Here is a 19,959-nt window from a genome sequence, read left to right on the forward strand (position 1 = left end):
CCGAAAAACCGGTTTCTACCCCCTCCACACCCCACGTTCTGTATGGATATGGCGTATTAGGCGACTCGCGTCGCCTCGATCGTATCGATCACTCGGCCTGTCCCGGCCGAAACTGGACGAACAGAGTGATTAAATCGACCAATTAATTATACAACGCGGCGATAAAAATATCAATTTTCTCTGGACATCTCAACGCAATTCTACGAAAATTACAGGGGAACCAAATTATTCCGAAAATGGCTTATTTATGGGGATTCTGCTACTGTTCCGAAAAGATCCAACCTACTTGGGTCTGAAATTGTCTAAGATACTTTAAAATGAACGTACATAAAACGTTTTTTGGCACGTACGGTTTGGGTTGTACAGGATGATACAAAATAACGGTTCGTAACTTCTAGGGTAGATGATATTTGGCAAATGGTGCAAAAAGTCCTAAGAAACATAGGTCGAAGGATTAATATTGTCAAAGTTATTAACAAATTTTTGTATCGAAATTTCGATACTTATAGGTTAAGTATAGTGATGGGCGATACAGAATCGATATTTCGAATATCGATACCTTTCAATTCATATATCGATATTTAATATGACGATATATTCTAGTATCGAAAGCTCAACCTATAAGTATCGAAATTATGAATACAATCGCTGCAATTTCTTGTAACGATAACAGCTTGTAAAAAAAATGGACGAATCGCAAGCTTCCCGAAAAGTCAGCAATTGGTCCATTTCTTTCCCACATTGTCACCTGAGAATATCTGCCTTAGTAAATGATTTATTTTTATTTTTGGATTTTCATTACTTCCAATTTAATTGCAAGCATCGATACCGATAATATCGACATTTTATTCCCGATATATATGTGTATCGATACAATTCAGATGTGTCGCCATCACCAGTTAACTATCGATACTGGAATATTATCGTCCCCTTTAATATCGATATTCGATTTGAAAAGTATCGATATTTTGAAATATCGATACGTACCGTCCATATACTAGTCGAACACACAATCGCTGTTAGGATCGAGAGGAAGGAGTCTCCACGAACGGAGCTAGGTTCCCATTCGGTTCTCGAAAAGTCCCGGGGATCAGCGCGGCCAGCTCAACCGTGTGGAGAAACGGCCCCGCGAGAGAGTCTGGGAACCGGTTTCGTAAAAGATTGCGTCGCCACGCGAGGAGCTCGCTCCCCCTTGTGTTTATTTCGTTCGCCGCCGCAGGCGGCGGGTACGAGATCTTCCGAGCCCCCCCTACGTCACTTCTCTCCTTCGTACATACATGGATTAGGGATCGAATGGTAAGTAAAGGTTTCGCCATATAAATGCTGCGGATACAAATTGACCCCTTGCTTACCGGACACCGGGTCATTTTTGACCCACCATAGAAAGTTCAATTTTGTCTACTTTCGAATACAAATTGATTCTTGGCGAACGAATATTGGTCGGGTCACTTTTGACCCGTCGACCAAATTTGTATTGGACGTACCCCTGAACACGAATTGAACCTTAACGTACGTTGGATAACTTTTGAACCGCTGTTCGAATCGTCAGGGGTCACAAGCGACCCATCATTGGAATTTCCATTGTATCTACTTTGGAATCGGTTTTCTTTTGGTATTGAGTATCACGCAGTGTGCTGAGTTTCTCCCCTAAGCAAGCGTAAATTGGCCATTTTTTGCCACACCCTACGATGGAGAGTCCACACAATGGCTTGAGCAACCACGTGTTCAGGGATTTTGGAGGTATACCCAGGTGGGACAGAACCGCCTAAGTGCATTGTGTGACTGCGTAGAAAGGACGGTCAGGCGGCGGCGGAGGCTATTACACACGACGGCTAAATTTAAACCTGCGCCGCCACCCGGAAAGGCTGGTCCCCCTGCGTTTCACCTTACTACGCGCGCGCGCGCTCGGCCACCTTCGAATCTCGAGGTCAATGTTTACCATTCCCGACTTCTCTCGCGTGGTCGATCAATAATTCCGAAGGTAACTTCCCGTTTCGTGAAACAGCAAGAGGGGGAACTTTGGTACCCCTGGAAATTCTGTTTTTTTTTAACTCCGTAGAATTGTAGGGGACCTCGATAGAAGCATCGGAAAATTTTTCGTTTTTATCGATATTCGGTTGTTCAGGTAGAAACCAACCGTTGAATGTCAATGTGTCTTTTCCTATTTTCCTGTATATCTTCAAAACTATGGTAGATATAAAAAAACTGTTACAGTGAAAACTAAATGACTCCTTGTGGTCTATAAAACGGTGCAATAAAATTGTTAAAAATTTGTTTTTTAAATAAATAAATAAATAAACAGACATATTTTTAACAATTGCACCGCGCAGGTTCATCGAGCAGAAAAAGCCATTAAATTTTCATTCCAACAGTTTTTTCTGTATCTACTATAGTTTTCTAGATATACAGGGAAATAGGAAACACATATCAGGACATAAGTCGTTTTTGATAGAAATACAGATCAGACCATAACCCATTTTTAACGATATAGTAATCTAGCTTCTGACTGAACTACAATCTGCTGTAATCACAAGAAAACCAAAAAATCCCACAAATCGGTTCTGTAAGCCCCTTAATTTTGAGGACCACTAGATCTCATCGACCTTCCAAAAGCTAACAAACCAACCTCGATGACACGAAAATTCCAATGTTTTTTTTTTTTTAATTGAAACAGTTAGAGGACGGAAAGGAGTAGAAAAACCGCGGGCGTTAGCGACTAACGGTATGTATATACACCTGACGACACGATTCGTTAGCTGCATTCTCGGGCGAAGTAGGATTTCGAAAAAGTCGGACAGCTAGGGGAAAAGCGCGCGATAAGTCAAACTGGGGGGAGCGGAGAAAGCAGCGGCAGCGAAAGATGCCTCGATGCAAAAACGACCGCCGATATCTCGGCTACAACAGCGGTTCTATACACGGAACTAGAATCGGTTCTGGAATCGCGCCTACGCGATCCTTTCTGTAGCCGTTGGAATAAATTCCCCTAGATATCTGGAGATATTACGTTTCTTCGAAAAACCCATATCTGTACCACCAATTTCACACACAACACTACCAATTCATGTACAGACTCCTCTTGATTATTGTCTGGCTTGTCCTACACGATTATTGTCCAGGCATTATCCCCACCACTGGGCGGGGGGACCTGTCAAGCGCATACTTTGTTGTCAGGCTTTGGGCAAAACACGAATTTAAAAGGGTCTGAAACATTTCTTCCTATTTGATTATTGTCTCGGCGCCGATCCGAGTTCAGGACGATAATCGAGAGGTGTTTGTATTACTGAAAAGACGGCCCCAATAAACTGTTTAACCCTCTAGTGTCTATGGCCGGGTCACTGGTGACCCATCGATGAATATAATTATTATATCTATGATAATCAAGCAAATTATACGGACCATTCATTTTCCAAAGTGATTAAGTTCTGACGGAAATTTATTTCAAATATTAAATGTTCAACACCAATAAAGTGCTTCAGCGCTAAAATTTGAAAAAGAAACTCAAAAAGTGGAGTTAGCCACTTTGGTTCTTAGATCAGACAAGATTTTATGTATTCTTTTTTTGTAAATTACGTTGAATAAGATTTTATTATTTAAAATGTACACTTTAGGAATATATGTTTATTTTTGATAATTTTGAATATTAACCTTTGTCAACATCCTACTCTGACAGATCAGATAAACATAGATAATTTCACTCTTATATTTTTTCGAAACTCTTAGTTTTCCCTTAATATATCAAGTGCTGTTTGAGACAAGACCATAAAAAATTGTACTTAATTAAATGTTTATACTTATTTAATTTTTATGTTTTGTTATTTTGTATTAGCAAATTTAGTTGTAGGTCACGATTGACCCAGCCACCAGCTATTACAATCCCATACTTAGAGAGTTCAACGTCTAGGTCCTTGGAGTAAAAGAAAATTATTTTCGGAGACTTGTCGTGGCGTTTAAAATACTGACGATCTCCTGAAACTTACGAGTTACCACTAGACTAGATCGTGTACAGTTATAAAAATTTGAATAAAGGCAACGATGTTTTTCTGTTCGGTGCCTGCTGGGACCCCCAAATAGGGTAAACAATAATTAACGTCCGTAGGCCTGGAGTGATAAAGTACCCTCATTATCGTGGTCCCATAGTGTCTGTTATTTCGTCCCGAATAAATTCAATTAAAAGAAAAACCTGCTCGAAAATTCAGACACGGCAATGGCCTTGAACGGGGTCACACGAGTAATTTTGAGGTCACAGAGATTGCATCATCGGCAATTGCTTCGGTACCGTATCATCATTTCCGTCTACAGATTATCGGCAATTAAAATCAGTAGCCGTGACTAGCAACTGTTAAAAAAAAACACACAATTCCTAGTGAACAAAAAATCAACAACTGTTCTTGGTACACCGTTGATGTTCGGGGAATACAAACTATGCAACAAAGAGGATCGTTGAACAGTGTAATTGCAAGCTGGAAAATACAGGGTGTCTAAATAGTTGGTCATCGATCTTTAAAATTTCCTAATTCTGTTTCTACACAAATAAAATCTATTCAACATTCAATCTATAAATAAAACTGTGATCATTCGTTTGGAAAAGGTTTGAGGTAGCTATATAAAAAGAGAATTTGGTAAGTTTTTTAAGTCCGATGGAGTGTCTTCCGCATTAATTCAAGGGGTTGGTAGTGACAATTAAAAATTCCAAGACAATTGGAGAGACAGGACGAAAAGGAAAATAAAAAAAAATAAAAAAACTATAACAAAATATTTCACGTAATACACGATTCTGATTGCAACTATATTCCAATTTCCCACTAAATAAATTCCCTAGAATCTTGAAAAAAAGAATTATAAACCTACACCACAGGTAAAAAAAAAACGTAATTTCGAACCATAAAGTCAGCACCCCACTTTTGGGTCACCCTGTATAACCCACGGAATACACACGAAGGTGGAAGGGGGGCGGAGAGAAATCCAATTGCCCTCCTGTTCATATGCCGGCGAACAAATCTCCCCATTCATACCGCGGGACAAAAGCGAACAGCGCGAGAGAGTGTATATCTGACTTTTGTACAATTGGTAATTAGTACGGCATGAAAGTTCGCGGAATGGTAGCGAACCATGGCCAGAGAGGCCAGTCGACTAACCTCTCCATAGACACTTTTTTTATTCCATTACCCGCACACGGCAAACACTTTATGCATCGACGAATCCGCGAATACCTAAAGGCGGATTCACACAGACGTCGTGTGAGGTCATATCGTCCTCGAAAATAAACAAATATCACACATTTTCTATCGAATCACCACGTACACGTTATTAAAAAAGGAACAGATTTAAAAAGAAATTACTTAAAAATATTCTAATTAAATTATTTGAAAATATTCTAATTAAATTATTTAAAAATATTGTAATTAAATTATTTGAAAATATTGTAATTAAATTATTTTTAAATATTCACTACCCCGTCACCGATACAACAGCAAAAATTAAAGGGATCACTTACTCAGCCTGATTCCGACCACCTGCGCGACACCGGCTAGCACCAGGATCAGCGGAAGTCCTGTGAAGACCGCCGTTGGATGCAGTGTTCGTATTCTGATGGTATTCCCGGAAGCGGTGGCGGCAGTGCGTTTACCACCGAGGAGGAGCGTGCGTGGCCGGTGTGGCCCCGCAGCCACTGCCATCGCGCACAGTCTCCTTCTCACCCGCGCACACACACCACCGTTTCAACACTTCAGTTTGTTCGTCTCCACTGTTCCTTCTTGGGGGTCGCCAACACGATATATTCGGTATAGCCCGTACAACAAACCACCGAGAGAAACGTTCGTAGTACCACTCTCGAAGCAGCACAACCAGCGTGATATGTATCTTTTCGTACGAAAATTTTGTTTTTCGTATACTATTCCTCCCCTCGGGAGGTACACTTGGTGAATCGGCCGGGGGTCACGTGTGTGTACTTTCTCCGAGGACCCCGTAGTAACCGAAAGGAAATATGTATATACGAATTGGCGTGTCGAAGAAACGCGTCGGAGAGAGAGGAAAAACTATAAAGGACGCGAGAGAGAGGCACACAAAAAAAAGAAACACAGATTCCTCGGAGGGACGACGGATCGATCAGTTCATGCCCCGCGCGCGGACACCCAATGCTCACGCGGCCGCGGTCAGCGAACGACTGACTTCGCCTTCGCCGCGCGCGTCAACCAGTGGTGGGGCTTAGCTACTCGCCACCCGCGGGGAATCGGTGGCGCGCATGCGCCACGACGGGGGTTCGAGGGACCACGTGCGGTCGGAGGGCCCTCCGCCAACGCGCGCGTTTGACGGGGGGACTGAATACCTGCGAAAGTTGTGACATGAATGTTAAATATGACGTAAAATTTCGATCACTCGGGAATATAATTGATCGGCGAATTATTCGAATAATTGTACGGTGTTTAGTTGTAAGTTTCTGGTGAAGGAACGAAATGTATTTTTGACCGGTGTTTCTGTACCTGGCGAGTTCTTAGAAAGTTTCCAACTTAGAATTTTCCGAGTTAACGATTATATTTGTGTAGAATTTAATGTTTAATTCGTGATTCTATTCATATTTTAAGCCGAATTTAAAACAGGAACGTCTATAATCTATAATATTATCAATCATCTTTCATTTTTCATTTAAGAAATATTCGATCCAAATAAATATAAACTCTTCTATTTATTATTTACTTTTTTTTTTGCTCGTTCACATTCCAGATGTTATTTTGGTATTGTACGAGCGTAAAAATAAATACTTCTCAGATGTATCGCCTTTCTACCTGTTCCTGGAAACACATGCTCGGAAATCGAATGTAAACAAGACGAGGCCTTACCTGACCCCGAGGACCACCGTCCCTTCTCGGAGAGGTTTTCATGGCTTTTTCGCTCGATCTGTTGAACGGACTGGAAAGCATTCCTTCACCTGCATCTGTCCTCCGGATTCCACGGAGCCGTTCGTATACAAACTAACCGATTCCACCTGCGTTCCATTTAAGAGAACCTGCTACGTTTTTCAGAACTATTTTTATCCTTAATCGCACGCAACAGAAAACTTCGTCGCGAATTAGAGTACAGATGCATTGCCTCTAGCATGCTATTTTCCATTCGATCTGGTAAAAAACAATTTGAATTAATTTATCGAACAAACTGTAAATTGATTTACTTATTGAACAATATAAAAATTCGACTAGTTACTATTTGTTACTGTTGTACATTCTGTCCAATATATTTGTGTATTTACTGAATAAAGTTATAGTAAAAAAAGTGTTTTTACTGTTTTCAAGAATTATGGCAACAAAATTCACGAATAAATTTTGTTTACAATCAAGCACCACTTCGAGTAATGTAAACCTGATATTTCGAAAATTCGGTAATTGCAAAATTAAGAAGCGTTACAAAGAGTCTGCAAATTTACACGCAAATTCTTTGAATGCGATACTAAGTAGATATCCATACTTCTTTCGATACTAAATAGATGTCCATACTTTTTTCGATACTAAGTAGAAATTGACACTTTCTTTCGATACTACGTATATATCGATACTTGTGATGCGATACTAAGTAGATGTCTATACTTTTGTCGATATTAAGTAGATATCCAAGACTCAGTATACACGAAAGATTTAGTAAAAAATTCAGCGAGAAGTTTCCATCCAACACATTTTCCCTCGATCAGCAAGTTTAGCGAATTATCCCTCAAAAAGATTTTGAAGAACTCGTGTGCGCGCGGCAATTTATCCATGGAAACAGCCCGCGCCAAGTAAATTGATCGAGCAGCCCCCCCCCCCCTCCGGTCAGAAACGGGGCGAAACGATCAAATTGTCCGGTGTTTAAATGCGTTAGCCGACGCGCAATTACGTTTATGAATCACGATTATTTCAACGTCTCTCTCTTCGTATCTTGCGACGACGTCTTACCCCCAATTGGCGGAGACATCCTGTTTAGGCAATTGAGAGGAAGATCCCACTTGCAATCATAAAAACCGGCCCATTCCTGCATCCGTAAAGCCAATCAGGACCCATTTCCGTGTGTGTGCAATCCGCGTCATACGAGAGAGAAAAGAATATATACATACATATACGCCCAGCTGCGCAGTACGGCTGCGCGGTGACGCGGCGGAGAGCTGACCGTTAATCATTTGAATTCTCCGCGAGCACCCGGCAATTTAGAAATATTTATTCCTGACCCGGGAACAAGGCATCTTCTGCGTCGTGTGTGTTCTCTTTCACCTGTTATTTCACTGTACATCGGTTCCGCAGTGCACCTTAACCGGGTGCAAATAGGGTTGAATCGATACCGCCAAGGTATTGATACTTTCACTCATTGCTAGTATTGTATGAAGATATTGAATTTTCTCGGTATCGAAACAAAAGTATCGATACCTATTCGTATCGAATTATATTTCCCTAACCTTGATACCCAACACAAAAGTTGTTTATACCTTTAGAGAAAATAAAATACAATACTATCATTTATATTTTTATTTAAATATATAACCATATTATACCTATATTATTTTAATATTGAAAATATTTAAATACACATTCTTTAATTATTAATATAAACAACATTGTTTTGTGTTGAATGTAATTACAATATCAAATGTTGATGGGTCAATACTCACTCCATTCGATACGAGTACTTTTTTTCAATACCTACTTGGTATCGCAACCGTACGTATCGATACCAATAGTACTCGGTATCGAAACAAAAGTATCGAGTAATGTATGTACTCGGATTTACTTGTATCGATTCATACCTAGGTGCAAGACTGTATCGATACCAAAAGTACTCGGTATCGAAACAAAAGTATCGAGTAATGTATTCGTATTTACTTGTATCGATTCATACCTAGGTGCAAAACTGTATCGCACGATAAAGGTCTCTCTCTCTCTCTCTCTCTCTCTCTCTCTCAGTCCGTCTTTGTTGGTTAGAACGCGCGCGTCGTGCTATACAGTATACGGGCACACGAGTCGTGACCTTGTGGCATTTGGTACCTGGCTGTACCAGTCGGCGCATGACTCCGTTTGACGTATAAGCGATGGGTACGATTCGAGGTGCCTGAATCGCGAGCCGTCTTAATTTTCCGGAGGATTATCAGTCTAGCACCTGTCTCAATTATAAACGAACGCACATAATTATTATTGCAACAAAAGAAGACAATTGTCCAGCTGATTTGCAATACATATGTTCAATAATGTTATTTACCTACGATATAAAAATGTCCAAGGAACACCTGTTTTGTAGATGAAGGAATAAAGAACCCTTGCATTGTGTATCTTCTTAATTCTACTACCGCTTGGTAAATTTAATTCAAGTACTGAAATAAATGTTAAAATGAATGTTAATTTGGCATAAATTTTAGAAACTTCCGAAACCAACTGGTAGTCGGTGTACCCTCAGAAGCAAACTCGGCTTCTGTTAGGGGAAAAAGGGGCCAATGGGAAGGGCCTATCACCAGGTAATAAACTTATTTCAAGTACTGAAATAAATGTTAAATTGAATGTTAATTTGGCATAAATTTCAGTAATTCCAAATAAGGGTAGCATGGTAGGAGGCCATTTACCTATGCCACTTTTTTTCCTAGCAAATGAGTTTGCAGGTGAGGGTACATGCCATATCGTTTATAATGATGTAAAAAGAGCTAAAGACATGAAATGTTAGGAATTAAGTGAATTGTCCAGAAGATTGGTGCTGCTTCAACTGCTATTTTGTTCAAGGCAATGTAGATTTGTTGGGAAGGGATTGTCACAAATGACTGGCATTCCGTTCAGTCGGAAATGTTACAGCAAAGGAAGACTGGAATAAAGTAGTTTTTAACAGAACTGTTTCTTTTTTTTTTTGAGAATGAAAATAGATTTGTGGGGGCACTTATTTTGGTACTTCCAAGTACAATGGAATGGTATGAATTAAATACTGTTGAATGTAATGTTACATAATAATTTATGCGTGTGTGATGAACACCATGACCTGCAAGAGAACACTATTCCTGTGGAAAAATGAGTAGTTAACAGAGGTTGAAAGTATATAATATCCACAACTGAGACGATTGCTTGAAGAATATCACAATTACTTGACTGTAAAGGAATCATTTTATTTTAACAAGTAAAAACCGAAGGAAACAACTTTTGTGTAATAAATAGAACGATATCCACAATAAATTTCTGACAATATCAATAATACGGTGTTAGAAACGAAATTGTAAGTTTTAAGATCTGAGATATCTCAGAATTATATTCCAATCCAAAGTGTCTATAATCGCCTCAATTTATTTAAAATCTTCACGAATTTTGGAATCGTCGTATTAAGGATACTTGATCCACCAAAAAATAAAAATGAAACGACAGTTATCAAATGTTGAATATGTCAGCATCTTCTATTAAGTTTCTCACCGTGTACACTCGAACATTTCATATTTATCTACAATTGTCTCCTTATCCGTTATTTTATTAAGTCACTTTGAACGCCGACTATATCCATGACAATTCCCTTTTTCAACGATAATATTAGTTATTTAAGTCTAAACTCGGACATCGAGTTCATTCAACATCGCTACTTGCATCGGATGGCGCGGCCAGAGAGTACAGAGAGACACTCGCGTTAATGGGGAATACAACTGCGTGTTAATATCGTACAGAAGAACCATATTTTGTTCACCAAATTACTTTCTCTTATTCACCAAAAGAATGAGAAATTCCTATTCCTTCGAATCAGCTCTCACACACAGTTACTCGATGAAGTGATATAGAAATATATTTTACTGATATGAGTTACAACTTCCTTACACAAAACGAATCTCACATTTCACAAGAAAATAAATATGCACCCGATTACCTACAACAGACATTTGCATTTTCCTTGAAACTACTGTACGCCTCTACCTCTCTTAATTTAATCATAAGAGAATTAATTTGTAACAGTGGTTTATTTGCATACACATATGTACATGTATCATGTGTCCTCACATGCCTACGTCCCAAAGTTTTCTGGCTGCGCCACATTGACTTGCACACACCACTAAACACCTTGTCCACAGAACAGAGTCAACGCACATGAAAAGCTAAGTACACGATATCCAGAGGCTCTGCGATGCTGCGTGTAAAAATACCGACCGAGGATGTAAACTCACGTTATTCCACTAAAATAGAAATTGGTCCACATCTTGTTCGAAAATGTTACGTAGCCTACAAACACACTGGGTACAAGTACAAACGCAAAGAAACAAGGTGACAGATGGGTGCTATATCAACGCTAAACAAACAAAATACTAAAAACAGTGCTAAAAACCTACACAGTTATCGCATGGTCTCGAGTGATGCTTACGTTACCAAGAAAATAACAACGATTTACCCTCAAGTGATGCTTACTAGAACGTCTGATGGGAACACCTTTGACTCCGTTTCATGAACAAAGCTAAAAATTTCCTACTTCACACATCTGATTGTGCAAAAAGGGTGGGGGGGCACAGGAGATCCATTCACAGAGAGTGTACTACCTCTTACGTTTCTGTTTAAATGGGAATATATATCTTCTACTTTTGTAGGTACACTTCACACAATAATCCCTGTTTCCATGAGTAAAGAGTACGCAATATACCTTAGCAGTCGGTGTCTCAAGGGGAGGAGGAGGAGGGGGGGGGCGGAACAAGCTGGAGGTCGGTCCAAGCACGGATTTGAAAGGTTAACAGAAGTTCTTTTTTCCTTTGTTTTTCTTCTTCCTCGTTTCTACGCCACATCGATGCGTCCATTGGGTGGAGATATATCGTATGTCGTTGACCTTTCAAACTCGCGCTCAGACCGACGTTACTCAGCCGGGCATCTTGCGACTCACAACGCCCAGCTCGCAGGCGATCTGTTTGTGTTCGCGGTCGAGCATTAAAGTTCTCGCGTTCAGGAACGAGAGATCCGGCAGCCGATTCAGTACACGCGCTGTGTCCGATTGTATCGGCATAACACGACCGAACCTATCCATCACCACATGCTCGGACGGTCTTTTGTTCACAGATTTCCCGCGATAACTGTCCCCTGGGCCTGCCTTGTCTGGCAAATACTGTTTCTCCATCGCGGAATACTGCTTCTCAGTCGACACGTATTGCCTGTCGGTCACCGAATGCTTCTCAGCTGACAGAAATTGCTTCTCGATCGATACGCCACGCTGGGTACCAGTGTTTCTTGATTTGTGACCAGTGTCACTGTCCTGTTTCCTTTTCCAATCACTCGGACGAGGTGCTGGTAACGGTTCGATCATCTTCGCCGGCTGAGAACGTTTCTGATGCTTCATAACTTCATTCTCCAGGTAGTCGGTTGTCTCTGTTTTCGCGACCGAATTGCACCGTTCTCGATTGACATTCACTTCTGCGATATCTGTTACACGGTCACAGAAAGTTTGTTTCAGTGATAACGATTTTTGGGGGGCATTAAGAGAGAAAACACACAGGCCACACACATATACATACATATGTATATACATTGTGAGAAAACTGAATGTTTCCAATAGTTGTACAGCTACACAGTGTATAAAAGTTACAGAATACCAAGCCCAAACACTTACGATGATTAACAGGATTCCTTGCGCTACTTGGTCGACGGTAGGATTCAAAGTTGGTGGAACTGTGGGATGTTAGTAGAGGATCGAAAGGACACAAAAAGTCCAAAGGTAGAAGAGCGGATAACCCACCACCTAGATTACATGATACATCAAAAAGTTTACCCGGTGCGGAAGCGAATAGGCGGTAATTGTGAAAGCAATATGACTATAGAAAAAAAAGCAGTGAAAATTTCTAATTCAAAAATGTACTGCTGACGAAAAGAAAAACAATATATATCCTTCCACATAATTGTCACACGTTGTCTAATTTCTATTTGACTGGATATTTAAAGCGATAACAAGAAACGAAAAGAAAACAGCACGAGCATACGTTACACTTAATACTTACTAGCTTCTAAAGGATTAACAAGCCCGGAACTATTCCAATCGAATTGCGCAGCAGGTACTTCCTAATGGGATTTTAGTATCATTAATTATAATTCATCGTATCGTACATAATTGTTTAATATTGAAATTTTCAATTGCCATAAAAATCGATCACAGGTTTTGAGGCTTCCGTGAACCAACCTCGTAGAGTTATCACAATAGAGGGAGCACATTCGGAAGAAATTAGCTAAACATTTTTCTAAGTTAGGATTACATTTCAGGACTGACCGAGTAAAATCTCTAATTGATAACTGTTGCATTAGTTATGTCATTTTATCCTTAAAAAACAAACCCTCAACGGTAATAACTGTCATAATATAGTCTTATAGTCGTCCACTAGCATAAAACGATGCAATTATGTTGTGAATGGTTAATGGCACACTTACTTCTGAATTACTTGAACTTTGGCTTTTACTCGTGTTCGTCGCAGTGGCTGGCTGAGCGTCCACCGTAGCTTTAATTGGTTCCAAAGGTGTGAAACCAAGATTCGCGGCGAATCTAGGAACATTTGGGTTCCACCTTGGACCGAATAACTGAAATCATCATGTTGTTACTTTCCTACGATTACTCGACTCTCGGTATTACTTACAATATTACGAGAGTCAATGCCGAGGGAATTTAAAAGCACGTTGTTGCTAATACTATTTGCCCATTGATAAGTTAAAGCATTCGTTTCCTCCACGCTCTTGATACTTCGCCAAACCTTATCTCCTTGATTTATCAGTGATTGTATCTGAGTCTCAGATTGCTGCTCGTCAGTTGGAAACATTGTTGTTATTATGTCTTCTATTTTATTAGCAGCCTGCGAAATATTTTCACAATCACACAACTAGATTGCAAAATAAGGAAAACAATATACGTACACTCACATTCTTATTTTCTATTCGAGAAATAGACTCTTTCAGGCTGAACGTAGGATGTTCTACCTCAGGCTCTTGGAATGCTGATTCGAAGTCATTGAAGTCGCCAAAGTCATCGTCCTCGTCTTTATCAGGTACCTTTGTTTCGTCAACTTTCTCGAAGTGCGTTTGATCGGAGAAGTTTGTAAAATCGCCAAAATCATCGTCCTCCACTACCGTTTCATCTTTCCTCTCGCTGGTTCCTGTCGAACAGTCGTGGAACTCCGATTGAAGAGTCCCAGTGGAAGTCTCGACTGTGGAATCGTATTTGAAGTCGCCGAATTCCTCGCTGGCACACCTCGAAATGTCTGGCAGTGGTGGTGCAGAAGACAGAAAATTGCTCTCAGCATTCACGTATTTGGTTTCGGAAAATTGGTAGACGTCTTCAGTAATTTCATCCTCATCGGCGTGGCTTCTGCTTGAAAAATCGTCTTTTGATTCACTTACGCTTAAAGGATCTTCTTCAACAGGACCATGAAACGACAGCTGTTCTACATTTGTTGATTTTGTATCTTCAAGCTCGAAGACGTCTCCTTCCTCAGGCACACTTAGGTTTTCTGTACGTTGACTTTCGACTATCGGTTGTTCTACAGACACCTCGAACTCTAAATCCTTTTTGTCGGGCATACTGAAATCTTTGTTTAAACCATTCAAATTACTCGGGATTTCTTCTGCGTCTTGAAATTCAAAATAATCTGCTTTCGAAATATCTGTAGGCACGTCATTATTTGAAATCCAATTCTGTGAATCTTCGAATTGCTCGTAATCATAGAAATCATCAGTCAATGGTGGAACAATGTCAGGACCAGCAGTAGGATCTCCCAAATCCAAACTCAAGGGTTCCACGTCCTCCAAATTATTAGGAGAAACTTCTTGCTCGCTCTCCCCGAAGCTACTGTTTTCACTGGCTATGCAAACTCCTCTATAAATTCCTTTCTCTATGCTGTCTCCAGTATGATCGTTATTTACATTCTCCAAGTTTTTTTTACAATCGTTCACTTTAACCTCAACAACTTCTGTCTTCAATATAATGTTCCCTACCGTGTGCTCTGTTTTCTCAAGTATTAAAAGATCCTCTGGAATTGTTGATTTCAAAACAACTGGCTGGGATTTATCTTCGTCTGTTTCTGGAATGCCATTTAATTTTGGTGAAGCATTTTGAGAAGGTAAAGGCGTCTGAACTGGTGTCACCAGTTTATGTGGTGAATCCGACGACACAGACAGCCCTGAAATATAATCTTTGTTATCGAAGTTCTACACCCGTAAATAATATCCTAGATGGATTACCATCTATGCCTCCAGTTGCAAAATCCCCAAACTCGTCCTCTTCAGAATCTCCAAAGTTATCCAAAGGTGGAGGAGTGCAGCTGACTAATGGTGGAAATGCCATCCTTCAATAGGATTCTAAATAATATACATATTTTTGGTATAATATATCCTTTGAATCATAAAGAATTTCGAGGGTAATTTCAAGATCTTCCATTGAATCGCTTAGTTATCAAATAATGTTTACGCTGATATATAAAGCATAATATTTATCGTTTTCAATGTTATTTTAAGAATAAATTTTAATACAATGAACAAGAATTATTTCCTTCTTAAATAAATTACTCCCGCAAATATACACTTCACTTTACACTCAACGAATTTGCCAACCAAAGAAAATTACATCGACATGAAACACGGTGGTTATTAAACAATGTTCAATGTCATTTGAACTGTTTATTTTAAAATTCTTATGTCAAAGAATTCTTGTACAGATCTGGAAGCAGTTTCACCAGAAATTGAAAACTCCACCTTTTACCGCGACTGGTACGCGTATGTCAAATCTGACTAGGTTATGTATATATCAATAGTGACAAGTAGAAACATTTGGCAAAAAAATATCACAACGAGACGATAACATTTAAATGATTGTCGAAAGTAATATTATTATGTTGTTGTCGAGGAAAAATGACGTTATCAAACGAAGCAAAGGGAAACGAACACGATTGGACTTACGTCGTAAACTTACAATGGAGTGCGTAGGTACGTGGAGCACCTTTCGAAATTACTTTATCTATCGTTCGTCATCGTGTCAATTTTCTTCCAGACGGTCTTCATCGGCACGTGCAATCTTTTATCACTGACGGTCGTAACTTGCTAGAACCGTAAGGTTCAGTGGTGCGAATCACGAGACCATCAGGTTGTATCACCTGTTCTTGTACGTGTTGCTTCTGCGCACCTGTGCCCACCTGCCGGACGCGCGTTTCCTTTCAAATTCAACGGAAAATCGAAACACTAAACGGTCATTATTAAATTAAAGAATATCTACGCGAACATAAAGTTTTATGTATTAATTTACAGAAACTGGATTCGAACACATTTTTTTTTTATCCTATTGATGTATTTTATCATGGTCCACACAAAACGAAACGCCTTATTCGATTTTATTAAATATTTCTTACCGTGTCCGCTGTGGAGACAACCGTGTTTGCTGTAAATATATATAATTACTAGAAAATGTGGTTAATTCAAAATTTGAAATATCATACTTAGAAATTATATTCAGTATCCATGTTTCAATCTTCATTTCAATTATTATATACCACGAATATACACATATATTAAGTTCCAGGAGGGCCCCGTTCTGTACTTTCTATTTCATTAAATATTATTTAAAATAAATTTCAATTTTTAAAGATTTATGTATTTTGTTGTGTTGTATTCCAAAAATCCCGCTTCCCTCGCTTTTCAATCAAGGGGACCCCCGAAAATCTGATAGCCCTGGGCCACAAAAATCTTAATCGGGCCTGATTTACATACAGTTTATTAATTTTATTATAACAGTTATAAAAATATATCAATACGTGGATATACCTACAGGAACTGTTATTTTACCACTGTACGGATACACTATTTAAAAATGACTACCTCTAACAAAAATCTGGTAAAGCGTATGCTTGGTAAAATACAAGAAATTATGTGATCTAGATGCAATAACTTTCTTTGAACCGGTGAACCGTGTCGTACTAGTTATTACAATACTTTTTTCCACAAACAGGTATTTCTGCTTTACTTCGTGTTCTGTTTGGCAGTGTGCTGCGTACGCCTGTGCTTCCTCATGTCTCCCTTTTGCCTGAAGCATCTCCCACAAACGTCGCAGGCGTGCGGTTTCTCGCCGGTGTGAATCTTTATGTGATTATTCAAAGCTTCCGTTCTGGTGAACGCTTTCTCGCAATAGTGACACTTATACCTACGATCCCCTCTGTGTATCAGTCTGTGCTGATAGAAGACAGAACCAGTCAGGAAAGCTTTGTTGCAGACGTCGCATTTAAACGGTCGTTCTCTGGTATGCTTCTTCCTGGTGTGATCAGCTAGATCAGGCTTAATTGTGAATCTCTGATCGCAGTATTCGCAGGCGTACGGTTTCACGCCCATGTGAAACCGTTTGTGGGTCCACATGTGGCTCGACTGGGTGTAACTCTTCCCACAAATATTGCAAACATACGGCCTGAGCCCACTGTGTCGCCGTTTGTGGGCGTTCAAGGAATTCGCAGTGGGCAACAGACTTCCACATATATCACAGGGAAATTTCGAGCATCTGTACTTCCCGTGCTCCTGGAACTGCTCGATGCTCATGAAAATGCTGCCACATAACTCACATACGAACTTCTCTTCGCCCTTCTCGGATCTTCTGGACAGGGGCTGATGCCTTTTCTGTTTGTGCTTGTAGAGCAGGGACAATTCTTTCACGTCCCTGTCACAGATATCGCACAGAAATACTACCAGAACCTTGAATATCCTCGGGTGTTCCTTCCAATGCAGAACAGCCTCTGCGAACGATTTGAACCAAGATTCGCAGTGGTTGCAGGAGTACGGTTTTTCAATCACGTGCAACTCGCGATGAACCTTCAGATGATCCCTGTCCGCATAATGGCTGCTGCAGAACTCGCAATGATACAGTTTCAACACTTGCAGCTCTTCGATGAGACTGATCTTCTCGTCGTGCTTCTTGCAGTGCTCGTCCGCGATCTCGCAACTTCCAAATGCTTCTCCGCAACGAACGCATCTTCGGACGGATAATATTGTTATTAGACTGCGGATTTTTATGCAAAATAAAAGTTTCTAAAGTAATTTCTAAAGACAGGAGCAATCGTAGAAATGTATTTTCTCTCGTATGTATCTTATTGGGTTCAGAATAAAATAGAAAACTTGATCGATTTGATGAAAGTTTTGTTTTTTTTTTTGTATTTCAGAGCCCTGTAGGCTAGAAATGCATAAAATCTGCAGTCTAATTACGATCTTAATTTAGCATCTTAACTTAGCATACATTCAATGCTGGTAGTTCTAGTGTTAAGAACAAGTACTTTTTGCCTGACTGATAAAACAAACGGTACCTCCAAACTGTTTGATTATTCTCTAGGATGATACTATGACCAGCTACGTGTTTATTCAACCTTGACTTCTGAGTGAAACTCTTCGAACATTCAGGACATTTGTACGGCTTCTCTGGAAGATGGGTTACCACGTGACGCTTCAAGGTATACCTAAAACGACGATGGTTCAAGTATACACTTGGAAAAGCTTCCCTGATAACCAGTTGTGTACACGTTTCGAGAAAATTGCCAGCAATAAATGACAAAAGTTATCTAAAAAACCATAGCCCTCTGTTTCCGCATTTGACTTGGGTTTTGCAGGCAACGCCAACTGACAAAGTGGTAAAGCAAATTGGCAGAAAGTTTTGCAACATAACCTATGGTCAAATTGAGGGCAAAACCAGAACAAGGTTTGCACAAGTTGTTTATAGCAAATCTTGCATCAAACTTGTAGCCATAACCTTATGACAGGCATTAGACAAAATTTGGCTTTGCAGGTTTGGCTGACTGGGTTTTTTTAAAATAAACAATCATCATACAAACCCATCGCAGAATCCCTTGGAGCACACCTCGCAGACATGAGGCCTCGTCTTGCCATCCACACAAACATGTTTCTTCAATCCTTCCTGGTTTTCGAACAATTTCCCGCATTGCAAGCAGGACACTCTGCCATCTTTACAATGGTATCTAAGATACAAATGTATCAAATTAGACCCGATGAATTCAAATATCCTTACAGTTGGCCAATACCTTTTGTAATGATAGAACAATTTCAGTTCCTTCCCGAAAGTGATCTTGCATGTCTCACAGTACAATGCTTTCGCGTCGTTGTGAAACAGCTGATGGAACTGCAATCGTTCCTCGAACGTGAACGTCGCGAAGCAAACGTCGCATTTATACGGCCTGGACGTGCACTGCAAGTTCGGCTTGCATTTGTGCTCGTCCAGTGTCTCCTTGGTGTGGTAAAGATTCATGCAGGCGCCACATTTCAGATATTTCTGCTTGGTACCCAAACAGAAGAGCGTTATGGCGTCGCCTTGGGGTTCCTCGTCGGCTCTGAGCTCGCTTGGAATTTGTTCCTCGTCACTGCTTTCGAGAACGATGTCGCTGTCGTATAAATCAGCATCCTTTCGATTTTCTACGTCCTCTTCGTAGATCCTCATTCGTCCCTCGACGCACAGGGGGCAGGAATCGGTGTCCTCCAATGCGTTCCCATCGTTATTGGTATTCACAAAGGAATGTTTCCGCTTAAGAATCTCGAGAAGAGTCTCTTCTGCTCTGATACATTCAGCGTCGAACTCGTTACACCATGTAATCTTCTCCACGCAGGTTGGACAGAGCTGTTTCGGAAGGGGATCCGTTTTCTTCACCTGGAAAAGGTGCACGTGAGAAAAATAATAGTGGACAAATATTCTCAACCCAGACCCCCCAATTTACCTTGATGCTTAGACACGTATTTATCTTATCCAGGAGTCTCAACGATTCTCCGAACTCGGAATAAATGTAAATCGGATTGGAGGTCTCCCCTGCGCACAAACGACAGAGAGACTTGAAATGACATTGTCTGTCGGTATCGGGAATCAACTCTAAAACCTCGTTCGAGGATAACGGCTCGTCTTGGGACCAAACAATCGATCCTTCGAAATCATCGAGATCGTTCTCATGCTCGCTCAATGTGCTAATTGATTCTACCTTGCCGACTTCCATGTTGCTAATTTATGTTTATC

General features: G+C 40.2%; 3 protein-coding genes across 3 annotated transcripts in view; all 3 read right to left on the reverse strand.

The window, feature by feature from the left end:
- Window positions 1-6,145, reverse strand: part of LOC107187070 (low-density lipoprotein receptor-related protein 2) — a 43,883-nt gene extending 37,738 nt beyond the window's left edge. Inside the window, exon 1 of the mRNA XM_015575068.1 lies at window positions 5,495-6,145. Coding sequence (XP_015430554.1) covers window positions 5,495-5,675 — 181 coding nt within the window. The 5' untranslated portion in view covers window positions 5,676-6,145. The remainder of the gene's footprint in view (window positions 1-5,494) is intronic.
- Window positions 6,146-11,660: 5,515 nt separating this feature from the next.
- On the reverse strand, window positions 11,661-15,951 carry LOC107186992 (aftiphilin). The gene is made up of 8 exons (XM_015574980.1): window positions 15,889-15,951; window positions 15,162-15,278; window positions 13,845-15,100; window positions 13,565-13,777; window positions 13,362-13,508; window positions 12,938-12,998; window positions 12,553-12,681; window positions 11,661-12,365 (listed from the first exon to the last, which is right to left on the reverse strand). Exons 2-8 carry the CDS (start codon window positions 15,262-15,264, stop codon window positions 11,809-11,811), a joined length of 2,466 nt encoding a protein of 821 aa, XP_015430466.1. The 5' UTR covers window positions 15,265-15,278; window positions 15,889-15,951; the 3' UTR covers window positions 11,661-11,808.
- A 977-nt stretch (window positions 15,952-16,928) lies between these two features.
- LOC107186991 (zinc finger protein 2-like) lies at window positions 16,929-19,939 on the reverse strand. Its single transcript, XM_015574979.1, has 5 exons — window positions 19,670-19,939; window positions 18,983-19,602; window positions 18,776-18,919; window positions 18,254-18,403; window positions 16,929-17,925 (listed from the first exon to the last, which is right to left on the reverse strand). Exons 1-5 carry the CDS (start codon window positions 19,937-19,939, stop codon window positions 16,929-16,931), a joined length of 2,181 nt encoding a protein of 726 aa, XP_015430465.1.
- Between the last annotated feature and the right edge of the window lie 20 nt (window positions 19,940-19,959).

The sequence above is a fragment of the Dufourea novaeangliae genome, unplaced genomic scaffold (assembly GCF_001272555.1).
Source record: "Dufourea novaeangliae isolate 0120121106 unplaced genomic scaffold, ASM127255v1 scaffold96, whole genome shotgun sequence".
NCBI lineage: Eukaryota > Metazoa > Arthropoda > Insecta > Hymenoptera > Halictidae > Dufourea > Dufourea novaeangliae.